Raw genomic sequence first — 14,776 nt, 5'->3', positions numbered from 1 at the left:
GACACATCTTTCCATGGACTTCATTGTTGAGCTCCCTGTTTCCAATGGCAATACTGTTATCCTTATGGTGGTTGACCGTTTTTCTAAAATGTCAGATTGCATTCCTTGATGAAGTTGCCTACCACTCAGGAGCTTGCTTCAATTTTTGCCTGGGAGGTCTTCCATTTACATGGGTTACCCAAGGAGATAGTGTCAGACCGGGGTAGCCAGTTTGTCTCCAGATTTTGGCGTTCCTTTTGTGCTCAAATGGGGATACAGCTTTCGTTCTCCTCGGCATATCACCCTGAATCCAATGGGGCTGTGGAATGGTCTAATCAAGCTCTGGAACATTTCCTCTGTTGCTATGTCTCAGATCACCACAATAATTGGTCTGAACTGTTACCTTGGGTAGAGTTTGCTCGTAATAGTGCTATTAATGCTTCCTCCAAGTTATCCCCGTTCATGGCGAATTATGGGTTTCAACCATCCTTGTTGCCCGATTCATTCATGTCTTAGGGTATTCCGGCTTTGGAGGAGCATCTCCGGCAACTCCGTTCCACGTGGGTGCAGATTCAGGATTGCCTTCATCGCTCTTTGCAGCACCAGAAGTTCCAGGCTGATCGTAGGCGTCTGCCCGCGCCTTCCTACCAGGTTGGTGAGAGAGTTTGGCTGTCCTCCCGCAACTTGAACCTTAGTGTGCCTTCCAATAAACTGGCTCCCTGTTATGTTGGTCCTTTTCGAATACTCCGATGGGTCAATCCTGTGGCCTACACTCTTGACCTTCCTCCTGCAATGCGCATCTCCAATGTTTTTCATGTCTCCCTCTTGAAACCATTGGTTTATAATCGGTTTACCACTGTGTTGCCTCGTCCCTGTCCTATCTTTGTTGACAACCATGAGGAGTATGAGGTCAGCAGCATTATTGACTCTCGTATGTCCAGGGGCCGAGAACAGTATTTGGTTCACTGGAGGGGCTACGGTCCGGAGGAGCGTTCTTGGGTTCCCTCCTCTGATGTTCATGCTCCCGCCCTCCTCCGTGCCTTCCATGCCCCTTTCCCCAATAAGCCTTTTGTCCTCCCGCAGGGGAGGGGTCGTTGAAGGGAGGGTACTGGGTTTTTTCCCTGTTTTGTTTGCCATGTGCTGCTGGCAGCCATTTTACTCACCTCTCTTGCTGACTATGGTGCATTGTGGGGGATGCTGCTCATTTCATGCACTTCCTTTTATGGCCAGACTGGTGTGCATCATCTGTGTGAGACAGGATGCAGTCTCAGAATTGTGATGTCATCACTTATTATTTAAAGGGACTCTGTTCAGTATGCTTTGCCTTTGCATTGTCTCAGACCTGTTTGTGAGAGTTCCTGTGTATTACCTGGCTGTCTGGCGTCCTTCCTGGTTCCTGATCCCTGGCTTGTTCCTGACTCTGCTGTTTTCCTTGTTCCTGATTCCGGCTCGTCTGACTATTCGCTTTGGCTCCTGACTCGGCTCGTCTGACTACCAGCTCTAGTTTTGACTCCTGGCTTGTTATTTGACTTGTGGACTTTTTATTATTTTTTTGTTATTAATAAAGGTGTGATTATTTTTGCACTTCTCGTCTCAGTCTGATTCCTGGCACCCTGACACTATTATTATGAGCAAAGGTGAGTTTGAAGGGGAAGTTCCACCTATATTTGATATTTTCTTTAATAAGAATTTGTACAACAGGTTTCCTCTTTCTCTGTAATGTCGTCGGTGAAAGATCTGTGTAGATCTGAATATCAGTTACTTCATATTTGAGAATACGTGCTATTCTTGCTGCTTTTAGTAATTCTTCTTTAAGGTTAAAGTAGTGCATCTTCACAATAATATCTCTAGCTACCGACTGAGAGGGTTTGGTTAAATCTAGATGAACTCTGTCCATAAGGAGCATAGGGATCTCTACCTCAGGGGCTAACCAATGGAATAAATTAGTAACATCTTCTGGTAAGTGCTTATAACTCTCTGGTATATTCCTGATCCTTAAGTTGGAACAACACAATTTATACTCCAGATCTTCAACTTGATCTTCAAGCTTTCTGATGTATGATGTATATAGAATGATCTAGAAGGGTAATCTGGGTTTGTGGAATTTCTCCAGTTATATCAACCAATTTTTCTATGTCTGACGTTCTATGCCCTATTTCTCGGATGTCTTTCTTCAGTTCTGATAGAGCTGATTTGAATTCTTCTTGGAATATGTTTTTTATTTGTGTAAGTAGTTCTTTGTTTGGAACATCAGAGGAGCTGTTGTCGTCCATTTAACTTTGGTCCTGACCAGAAGTTTTTTTAACCGGTGACATATTTTTGTCTGCTGGTCGTTGCTTAGGTTATCCTTTTGTCAAGTATTTTTTGACTGAATGGCTTCTGCTTTTCATGTTGAAGGTATCTCACTAAACAGGGATGCAATAGATGAGTAGTATTAGACTTTATGTTGATGTTTGGAGGTCGTTTGTTGATTAGATCTTCAGGCCATTTATGTTACTTGTCACTATTTCATCTCCTTGAGCATTTTATTTGTTCTGGTGCGACATCTTCCCTGACTTGCTTTCCAGGAATTGAGTTTATCAAGTAATCACTTTCGAGAGATAGTCAGGACGTTTCTGCTTCAATACAATAGAATCTCAGAGAAACTTCCCAATCTTTTCCTGGCTCTATACTTGTTTGTATTGTGGGTCAAGGTAGGGAGTGCTTCAGTCGTTTACCCAATGCTCTCTTAGGTATCTGAGATAATCTGACCTCATTTAGTTATTCATTCCAAAAGCTTAGTAGATTTATACAGGTAACTATAAGCTTCAATCTCTTACATTCGTTTGTTGTGGGCTCTTAAGTATTTCAGTTGAAGTCTCACAATTCTATAATACACTACTCCCGGGAAGGTTGTCCTCACAGGACGATCATAGGAAATGGTACTGGGGGTATGACCCGACTGTCAGAAGATCAGCAGGAAAGGGGGGGGGGGGGAGAGTGTATTCGTGTTGCAATATTGTGTGCAGCAGCATATGCACGAGCTGATAAACTTGGATAAATGTTAGGGCCTAGTCGTAGGTCAATTTATATTCTGGCCTGTGTGGAATGTTGTGCTCGATACACCTTTCAGTTTCCTTTGCAAGCCTATTTTACTGTAGGAGTTTAAAAGTCACCTGTGCTAAAGCTGATTATCAGATGTGATCTCTTATATAATTTAATATCCAGGCTTCGTAATGGTTAACACTGTCCCCCTGACGCTGCGGTGGTTTCCAGCTGAGGATCAGAACCCCAATTCTCCAGATTTGGCCACAGGTCTATGTCAGATAACAGGCCACGGTTACCTGGAGCGGTATTGAGCCTTTGCTTATCTGTCCCACCCCGGAGTGGAGCCCCGACCCTCCGGAGTAGTCTATCCGGTTATTTGAGAGCTGTCTTGTGGCTAGCTGTGATGGTATTTACTGTAGGAGCTTTTTCGAGGCCTCGAGTACTACGACTACGTTGGAGCTAATGTTAGGCCTCAATAGTGGCAGGCATACTCCAAATTATTGCTCTGAAGATTCACCTGTCTCCGGAGCGGAGCCCCGACCCTCCGGAGCCGATCGTCTAGCTGGCAGGTAGATGTGCTGTCCGGCATAGATGGAGTCACTTGCACCAGGTTTAGGCTCGTAGGTAGAGGCGGCGTCACTCACGCTAGAAACTGGCTCCTTTTCAGGGTCCTGATTACAGCGACCACTCTGGGATTAATGTGAGGCCGCAGCAGCGGCAAACGTGTTTCAGGGCAGTTTTCTGTGTGGTCACCTGTCTCTGGAGCAGATCCTGTAGTTTTGAGTTAAATGAACCGTCGGGTGTAGCTGACGTTGTTTGGACCTGGTTCCAGAATCCTTGCGGGGCCTCACCTACGGCAAATTCAATCCGTTGCGATGTTAGATATATTTCGAATTACAATCTTTAAAACTTATTCCCCATGTCCTGGGACATTTACTAAATAGCACTAGGTAGTCAGAGTTCAGATTTTAACCAAAAATATATCAATTTATTGCAGTTTTATGCGGAGCCTCATCAAGATGCGACCTCTTAGCTTAACGGTTAGCTCCGCCCTCTCCAAATGGGTCATCTTTTAGTGGGATTATTTAAGCTTAACTGGAGTGTTTTGTAAGTATTTTATATTTGTATAGGTCAAACTCGATGGACTTCAGTCTTTTTTCAACCTCATCTACTATGTTACTATGGTTACTATGTTACTATGTATGAGTGGAACTTTGAATAGGTATATGACTGTCTTAGATTTAAGGGAGAAGCTGCAGATTTACAGAAAATCCATCTCTATATTATTCATGTAGCAGTCCCCAGTAGGATTACTGCAAAATCACAATGCTAGCTGCTAGATATAGCACCCGATCACCATGGTAAGGTCTTGCTGTCAGTGAGCGATAAAGTATATTCTGGGCAGAATATAATATACTTTATCTGGTATGACTTACTTTTACATCTACGTATCTTGTGATGCTTTGGAGATCAAAGGTAAGAAATGTTGTGGTGTAGTAGCATGTTTGAAATCTTGCAGCTTTATCGTTATGCTTCTGATGGGCTCACACCTGGTACCAGATTTATACCGGCCTCTTCCAAGTGTTGCACTGCGTCTGTATACCGCTGAACGCTATTTGGTGCGATGTGGTGCGAGTGTTGACACCCAGGGCTGTTACAATAGCTTGATTCTGTTAGGCCTCTGATGCTCCCAACGCGGGAATGCAGCTCCTTAGTTGATTGCGCCACTGAGTGTTGGAGCTTTTGTCCTCATCGTGTTTTGTTCTGCGATAGGTATATCCCAGAAAAAGAGATTTCTTCTGATACATGAGGACTAAGGGACAATTATACGTTATAAAAGCGACGGCACACATTTTTTTACTTCCAATAGTTTGATCCTCTGCTATGGAGTAACAATGATTAGTACGTCTAGTGATACCAACATCACCAGAGTACTACTAAGAGGCGCCGGACAAATATGACACAGAAAAAAAAATTCCTTCAATCCAATACAATTTGGACAAATATTACCATAGATAATAAAATCGTGGAATACTGAACAAAGATGAATAAAACAATAGTACTTGGTAGTCACTATATAACTAAGAGGAAAATGGTTAAATGAATATATAGGAACTATATTAGTCCAGTATATATAGTTGGTTTGTCATGTTCAACAAGGTCCAATTTTTAATACCCAAAGGATAAATATAGTGGGTAATGTTTCAAGAAAAGGTAGGCTGCTCCTCCAGAGTGTTATGCCAGGAACACAGATGGAAAATCTAGAAGAAAATAGATAGAGGGCGCCACATGGTGCAGATCAAACAAAAAGGACAAAGCAACAATATAATCATAGGAATCCTACTCACAAATTGTGGCGCACGTGAGAGTTCAGTAATCGTAGTCCGGAACCGCACGTCGTCCGGTAGACCACAAAGGGTAGATTTCACCGATGGAAGTCCTCGTCTCACCAGGGAGAGTCCAGGGATATCCAAGATAATATAGTAGATGTAGATCAGTGCACCAGAGATCCAACCGGAAGTCCAATAAGGTGCTTGGGAAGGTGCCAGATAAATATAACAAGCCAAAGCTATCTATTTTCTTCTGCTATGGAGTACTGGAACTCATACAGATAAAAAAGAAGCCTGCCCCAGCTGGATGCCAACAATTGTAAGTAGCCAGATTCGTTATCGATCTGCTAAAGAAAGCAGCAGATGCAGACAGAGGATCTGCGTTATTGTTATCATTAAAAATAAGCATCTTTGTAAACTTTAATGAATTAAAGTGCCCCTGTTTTTAAGATTATTTGATACTAGGCTTTAATTTGTTAAAGTTTACAATCTTTTTAAATGTGGAGAAATCCATGGGTTCCTCTTCGTGAATAATAGTGGGAGGTGAAGTAGGAGTTCTGGGAAGTAAGCAACTTACAGGACAAGTAGAAACGGATCTATTCAGCAACAGGCAATCAGTCCACTCTTTTAAGGTACCAGAGGGCAAGGCAAAAGAGTTGGTCACAAGACAGAGCAGGATTTAGCAACAGTTAATTAGTCCACTCTTTCAAGGTACCAAAGGGCAAGGCAAAATAGTTGGTCACAAGAAAAACCTTTACTTGGGCCCAGAGAAAACAAGTGAGGGAGTACGTGACATGATATCTATATATATTAGCTTGTCCCTTCTCTTAGGGCGTCCCTGCATCACCCCTCCTCTGACACATTGCAGTGGAACTTTTTAAGTTAAAATTAAGTAAACGTATTATATCTATTTTTTGTTGGTAAATGAATCTTTTATATACACTGTACCTTATCCTTTGGCTCAACTATTCCCTTTCTTTGTGTACATTGGCCTTTTAAGAAGCTGTCTTCCTGCAGCCTTGATCATTTTTCACCCCAATATTTTTTAGTAACACCTCAAAAATAATTCACAGCTGATAGCGGAGGATTTGGTCATGAACTGTAGTGTTTTGGAGACAAGACCAAATTAAAACATTGCATTGCATACCTAATTTATCACGATCATATGCACAATTTAAATGAGTGCCAATATGATTTGCTAGCAGTTATGTACCATATACTATGATAAAATAAACAGGAGGTGCAGAATTTTGTTATTCCAAAAAAAGAGGGTTATATTCCATAGCTCTTAAATGTTGTCTAAAGGGATTTGCTTTCACTTCCTAATCATTATTTCACTTTTATTCTTACTTTCTATTCTCTTTTTTTTAGGACGGCCTTAGCCAGATTTCGCCAGGCTCAGCTTGAAGATGGGAAAGTCAAGGTAATGAAATAATATCTTTCTTAAATATGTGAAGTTCATCTCTATGTTTCTGGTTTCATCTATCTCTCTTTCACACTTCTGAGAGTGCTTTCGGTGTATAGAAGTTTTAAATTTTAACTACAAGATTTATAATTTGATGCTACACTCTAACTCAGTGATGGCTAACTTCCTAACATGTTGGGTGGCAGATCAGTATTTTAGAAGCTTTAAGAGCTGCATATTCACTTATGGCTATTAAACACTCAAATAATATACAGTATGTCCTTTAGTGACACAGCGCTAGATTTAGATGAGGTTGCTAGGTACCCTCTAACCTGTAGCCAGCAAAAAGTCTGTGATAACACCCAGTTATAAATAATTCAGTTTGATTCAGATTTTTGTTTATTATTCATTAGGAAAGAAGGCCTTTTCTTGCATCCGAATGTAATGAGTTACCAAAAGCGGAGAAGTGGAGGAGACAGGTAATTTTGTTAATGTGCATTTGTTTATTTGGGTATTGTGGTATACATGTATGCATTGTGGTTTACATGTGCAGTAGATTTGAGATAAAAAGTCTGCACTACAAAGACCTCCCGTCTTTTCTCCATATGTTAAAAATACATTTTAATGCAAAAATGTTATAATTTAAAACAGTTTCCATTTTTGGTGTCAACTTTGAAATGTAAAACATTAAAATATTTGTTTGGGATTTGGTTTTACTTGGTTTACATCATTCCTCCATTTTTTTTTTTTTTTTTTTTTACTATTGCTCAAAAATACTATTAAAAATAGGGGAACTTTCATTCATGAAAGTTTACATTGAAGCCGTTCTTTTAAAATACTTACCTTTTATTCCTAGCAAGCGTGGAACACCAGAGCAGCAATTCCTCTACCCCAGGACATCTTTTCTTAGTTCTGAAATGACAAATCTGGAAGCTGGATTCCTCATTTCTGACGTAAGAAGAGATGACCTGGAGGCGGGGAAATCGCTGCTCCGGTGTTCCATGCTTGCTAGGAATAAAAGGTAAGTATTTTAAAAGAATTGCTTCAATGTAAACTTTCATGAATGCAAGTGCCCCTGTTTTTTAATAGTAATTTTTAAAAAAAGGGCTTTCATTCGTGAAAGTTGACATTCACTTTAAGTTGAAGCAAGGTTTGTGGCTGTATTTTGTGGCCGTAGCATGGATGACAGAGCATCTAAATAGAGCTGGGACTGAGTTTAGCCTTATGAGCCATATCTGAACCTAAAAAGTTGACATATTATGACTCTCCTAATTAGTTTTGCGGCTTTATAACACGCTGGCAGGCAGGCAGGCAGGCAGGCAGGCAGGAAATTAAGACTGTACAGTTTTGGTTTTTCTTCGGCTGCTTTGTTGGGACAATTTAACCGTCTCCTAACCAATAGCTGTTCTAATAGGAGGTTTGCCTATAAAGGAATGTGTGTTGTCATCCGTTATAGATAATTACTGATTGTTTAATATTTAATGTAGATATATTTAATTGTCTATGATTATAGCTAAATAAGGTTGTGGTTCCTTGCTGCAATATCCCATAATGTACTGGGGACTTGTACTATTTAATAGTTGCTCTTGAGTTAACAGTTTGATGATCATCTAGTTGAAATCATATAAGTAGGAGGTTCACCTCCAATGAGTGCCCTTTGTCATCTATCCAGAGAAATGTTGATATTGTAGTATATGAAGGAGACACACTTTATTAGGCTACGTCTGTATGTAGATACTACTGTCATTCTTAATTCTACTAAATAATATATTGCAGTACTAAAATATTTAGTAACTGCTTTGGACAATAACATTTAGAAAGTAACATTCTCATCTTGTTCTGTAAATATAAGATCAGATTTTTTTTTTTGTATTGCTATGAACTGATAGGCAAATAGTCTTATCTGTATTACCCTAAATCTTTATTTCATTTTGGAATTTGTGCTCTTGACGCCTATTTTTCACACTTGCACATAAAACGCTTATCTTCCTTCTTTCTTTTATTTTTTCCTTCTCTCACACATACACACACAAAATATAAAAAATCCTGTTCCTTTTGCTGGAACAAGGAAAGGGATTTTATTCAAATCTTTTTGTTGTTCCCAAGAAAGAGGGAAATTACAGGCCTGTGTTAAAATCTAAAAGCTTTGAACAAGTTTAACAACATTTAGCAGAATCTCACACTATCAGACTGTTGTTGTTTCTTCGTCAACATGGTTGGAGGATCAATTTGCTAAAGAGTTCTTTAGTTCCTTCAAAAAAGGTTACTTTTCTGGGGTTACAGATAGATTCAGTCTCAATAAAATTGTTTCTAACAGATCAAGGAAGACTGAAATTGGTTTCAAATTTGATCAAAGAAGACTGAAATTGGTTTCAATCTCTCCAGTTTCCCACTGTTCTTTTTATGGAGGTTCTAGGTCCCATGGTTGCAGCTTTGGATGCTATTTAATTTGCTTATTTTCGTATTATACCACTTCAGTTTTGCATGCATCGACAGGGGTGCAGGGATCCATTGGCTCAGATAATTTTTATGTATTTCAAGACAAGACTGTCTCTGTATTAACATAGTTAACATAGTAAATGAGGTTGAAAAAAGACCGAAGTCCATCGAGTTCAACCTATACAGATCTAAAATATATACAAAAAGCTCCAGTTAAGCTTAAATAATCCCAATAAAAGGTGACCCATTTAATACTAGCAATCGTATCCATGAATTTTGTTTATAGACAGAAATGTATCCAAATAATTAGTGGTTGGATCTCCAGCTTATTTTATTATAGGCTTCTTTTGCTTGTCCTACTTGGTCAGTGATCTTTGAACTTTTTTTCAGAGCTCTTCAGGTTTGGCCCCTTCTGAAATGAGTTTTTTCTCCAGTTCTAGTCAGACAATGTCACAGCCTTGTGATAACAAAAGATATAAGGAGGGTGGTGCATATAGAACATACACCACACTCCTAGGGGGCGCTAACAATAAGCAGCAAACAGGTAAGCGAATATATACAGATAATTAAGAGAATATACAACAAACCTAGCACACTTATATCAGATTATTAGAGATGATATGCTCACAGATGATATTGGTGTAATCAAATAACAAAATGTCTGCACAAAGAATAATCCAAAAGAAAGAAGGCAGCTCTCTGTCATAGGACGGTCATCCTGGTGTGGTGTGATCTATAAGAAAAAGAAGCACAGAGGCGCCAACATGGCCTAGTAACGTCACGGCAGTCAGATACAAAACATCAGCAGGATAGGAAATATACTCACAAGCGTAGCGCACCCAAATGGTGCTATTGTGGCAGCCTGGAACATCAAACAGTGGTCCAGCTCACTGGTGTCTCCAGCCAGATAGAGATGATCCTTGGCGAGGGCCTATCCTATGATGCCTATAAGGGCAAAAAAGGCACACACATAGCCCAGTAACGTTTGTACACCAGATAAAAAAGGATTCAAGGTTGTACTTACAGGAAACAAAGCACCACCAGGTGCAATATCAGCAGTACTGGGACCTCTCAGCCGCCCAGTGGACTGTGGAATCCAATTTGCAGGATGCAGAAAATCACCACTTTGGAAGATAGGACTAGCACACACACTCTGCCCCCAAACAGGAGCAGAATAATAGTGATAAAACAAGTGTATATTTAAAAACTTTTATTTTAAAAACAGTGACATGTTTCTCAGCCACCACAGGCTGTTTCCTCAGGCTATGTTAAAATGTTAACAACACTTGCTTTATAAAGACAATAGAACACATAAAACTAAATCTGATAGGCTAATTAATTTCTAAAGTGTGAACACCTGTTACACAGGTCAGCAGTTGGTAGGCATGGAAACCCCTATATACAAAGCTCTCATATGTAACACAAACCATTTTGAGCAAATCCCAAATAAGAATAGACATCTCTGTATTAACCTCCATACCATTGCCAAAACCAAAATAGACAATAGCAATAACCTTATAACCCTTCAAATTAAGATTAAAAAATAAAAAATGCAGAACAGTAATATGACAATCACAATAAAAACATTTGTTTTACGCTCAAGACCGTTCTAGCACCCAGTAAGATTGTAAGAAACAAATTCCGTGTAAACAACAATGTAGGCTCCAACATCTTTAATGTTGGGCCTCTAATTAAAAAGAATATAGTCTCCAAATGTTATAGGAAACGCTGTGGCATGTGCAGCAATATTTGTCATAGGACTTCTAGTTTTAGATCCTTGAATACGGGTGAAATTTTTAAAATTAAGAGTCACATGACATGTGAAACTTCTTTTGTGATATATCTCCTTGACTGTAAATGTGGGGCCCAGTATGTAGGCCGCACCTGCAGAAAGGTAAAAAAACGATGGGGAGAGCATTCCTATAACATTAAGAAAAAAGCCAAATCTCACAGCGTCTGCAGACATTGTTTATCTCATCACAAAAAAGATAAGAACCCTATCAAAATAACACCTATTGAAATGATTTCAAAATCTTGTCCCAATGCTCTAATGACCCTTAGGAGAAGAGAGACATTTTGGATTAAAAGATTAGGTACTCTCCAACCAGATGGGCTCAATGAGAACCTTGATATGGCAGCATTCTGAATACCATTTTTTTTTTTTTGGCCTCTATTAGGCTAGGTCACACTGACACTTTTTCACACCAATATCACATCACACATAGATAGGGGTTGCTGATTGTTTTTTGCATTATCCTACACAGTGGTTGTTTAGTATTTCGCCTGTGTAACAATTTTTTTTTTTATTTTTCCACTTACATTAGCGGTTTAGCACTTTAATATTATTATTACTTATAAGATTACCATGATCAGATGACTTATTTTTAGGATACAAGGGTATCTTTATGTTGGACCAATGATCACACATATTTATATATATACTTTCTGCACGTCATTTAGATATAGTTTAGGTTATGATTACATTCCACACTTTATTCATGGCTTATCATTTTTATTATATATTTTAAATATCTTGTTAGTACATTTATATTAAATATAGGTACATACATTTTGCATATATGATATCACAGATAGGGTTTAACATTAGTTAGTCATTGTGTCATTTTGTCTTTCCCACAAGGTTTAAACTGTCTCACAATGGAATAATCTTTCTATGGCTTAGGTGCTCTAGAGTTGCATTTTACATTTTATTTAATATGTGGTAGCATGTAAAAGCTTGATTATATATTGGGGTGAGATTCCCTCTTAGTAAATGTATTTATATATTCATGTTGACACATCTAGTATTAATTACTTGTTATAGGTTTGCACATAAGGCGATTACTTATTTATTATTTATTTATTTTAAAAAAAAATTATACTTAATATAGAGATATCTATTCTTATTTGAGATTTGCTCAAAATGGTTTGTGTTACATATGAGAGCTTTTTTGTTAGGACAGAGAAATAAATGTCACACTTCAAAGGAGGGTTCAATGTAGATATAATACCAATTAAGGTCTATAATACTAAAGGAAAAATATAGATCTATTGTGATATAAAACATACATGTGGTCAGGCATATTAAGTGATTATATGTAGAATAGAGACTATTAAAATACATGTATCTTGCTTATGTTTTTTATGTGGGTATATTATATTTTTGTACATATTTTGATTATTTTATTTTGAGATGTATAACAAATGTTTTTATTGTGATTGTCATATTACTGTTCTCCATTTTTTATTTTTTAATCTTAATTTGAAGGGTTATAAGGTTATTGCTATTGTCTATTTCTTTCATGTAATTAGCAAGAGTCCATGAGCTAGTGACGTATGGGATATACATTCCTACCAGGAGGGGCAAAGTTTCCCAAACCTCAAAATGCCTATAAATACACCCCTCACCACACCCACAAATCAGTTTTACAAACTTTGCCTCCCGTGGAGGTGGTGAAGTAAGTTTGTGCTAGATTCTACGTTGATATGCGCTCCGCAGCAGGTTGGAGCCCGGTTTTCCTCTCAGCGTGCAGTGAATGTCAGAGGGATGTGAAGAGAGTATTGCCTATTTGAATTCAATGATCTCCTTCTACGGGGTCTATTTCATAGGTTCTCTGTTATCGGTCGTAGAGATTCATCTCTTACCTCCCTTTTCAGATCGACGATATACTCTTATATACCATTACCTCTACTGATTCTCGTTTCAGTACTGGTTTGGCTTTCTACTACATGTAGATGAGTGTCCTGGGGTAAGTAAGTCTTATTTTCTGTGACACTCTAAGCTATGGTTGGGCACTTTTATATAAAGTTCTAAATATATGTGTTTAAACATTTATTTGCCTTGATTCAGGATGTTCAACGTTCCTTATTTTCAGACAGTCTGTTTCATATTTGGGATAATGCATATGAATAATTCAATTTTTTCTTACCTTAAAATTTGACTTTTTTTCCTGTGGGCTGTTAGGCTCGCGGGGGCTGAAAATGCTTCATTTTATTGCGTCATTCTTGGCGCGGACTTTCTTGGCGCAAAAATTTTCTTGTCATTTCCGGCGTCATACGTGTCGCCGGAAGTTGCGTCATTTTTTTGACGTTTTTGCGCCAAAAAATGTTGGCGTTACCGGATGTGGCGCCATTTTTGGCGCCAAAAGCATTTAGGCGCCAAATAATGTGGGCGGCTTTTTTGGCGCTAAAAAAAATTCGAGCGTCATTGTTGTCTCCACAATATTTAAGTCTCGTTATTTATTGCTTCTGGTTGCTAGAAGCTTGTTCATTGGCATTTTTTTCCCATTCCTGAAACTGTCATTTAAGGAATTTGATCAATTTTGCTTTATATGTTGTTTTTTCTATTACATATTGCAAGATGTCTCAGATGGACTCTGAATCAGAAGCCACTTCTGGAAAAACGCTTAACTGAGTTTCAGTTCTACCAAAGCTAAGTTCATTTATTTTAAATGTTATAAATGTTTATCTTTAGCTATGGTTTGTAATAAGTTATTATATTATACTTTTACATGCGGAATCCATTAGTATTTATGCTTTATATATTTTCTTTTCTTACAAGAAATATTTAGAAGACTTATAAGAAATATTTTTCTGATTCTATGTTAAAGGTTTTGTCTGACTTCGTGCCTTCTAATAAAATTTTTAGGTTTTTTTCACTTCTTTTTTAATTATTGAAGTTTCAAATGACCAACAACATGCTGATTTATCCTTCTCTGATGATGTTTTCTCTTGTTAAGTGTATTCAGTCCACGGGTCATCCATTACTTATGGGATTATATCTCCTTCCCAACAGGAAGTTGCAAGAGGATCACCCAAGCAGAGCTGCTACATAGCTCCTCCCCTCACATGTCATATCCAGTCATTCTCTTGCAACTCAACTAGATAGGTCGTTGTGAGAGGTCTGTGGTGTTTTTTATACTTAGTTTATTTCTTCAATCAAAAGTTTGTTATTTTAAATGGCACCGGAGTGTGCTGTTTGTTCTCAGGCAGTATTTGGAAGAAGAATCTGCCTGCGTTTTCTATGATCTTAGCAGAAGTAACTAAGATCCACGGGCTGTTCTCGCATATTCTGAGGAGTGGGGTAACTTCAGAAAAGGGAATAGCATGCAGGGCCCCCCTGCAAACGAGGTATGTGCAGTAAATTATTTTTCTAAGGAATGGAATTGACTGAGAAAATACTGCTGATACCGATGTAATGTAAGTACAGCCTTAAATGCAGTAGTAGCGACTGGTATCAGGCTGATGAGTGTATGTGCATTGAAGTAATTTTCTAAGGAATGGAATTTGACTAAGAAAATACTGTGAATGCTGAAGTAATGTATGGGCCTTAACTGCAGTAGAAGCGACTGGTAGCAGGCTTATTAATGACACTACATAACATTTAAAATGGATGGTAAAACGTTTACTGGCATGTTAATCGTTTTTGTGAGGTACTTTGGTGATAAGACTTATTGGGGCATGATTTCTTCCACATGGCTAACGTATAATTTCTGCATAGAAACAGTTAACTGAGGTTTCCCACTGTTGTAATATGAGTGGGAGGGGCCTATTTTAGCGCTTTTTTGCGCAGTAAAAATTCAGTCACAGTCTTCCT

The 14,776-nt window shown here is 38.5% G+C and overlaps 1 protein-coding gene across 2 annotated transcripts in view; it reads left to right on the top strand.

The window, feature by feature from the left end:
* Positions 1-14,776, top strand: part of ISY1 (ISY1 splicing factor homolog) — a 743,196-nt gene that overhangs the window by 127,472 nt on the left and 600,948 nt on the right. For both annotated transcript variants that reach the window (XM_053721042.1, XM_053721043.1), the window contains exons 3-4: positions 6,708-6,759; positions 7,155-7,220. In XM_053721042.1, coding sequence (XP_053577017.1) covers positions 6,708-6,759; positions 7,155-7,220 — 118 coding nt within the window. The remainder of the gene's footprint in view (positions 1-6,707; positions 6,760-7,154; positions 7,221-14,776) is intronic.

This window comes from Bombina bombina, chromosome 7, assembly GCF_027579735.1.
Source record: "Bombina bombina isolate aBomBom1 chromosome 7, aBomBom1.pri, whole genome shotgun sequence".
Lineage (NCBI taxonomy): Eukaryota > Metazoa > Chordata > Amphibia > Anura > Bombinatoridae > Bombina > Bombina bombina.
Note: the sequence above shows the minus strand (reverse complement) of the source record. Positions and strands in the feature narration are given on the sequence as shown.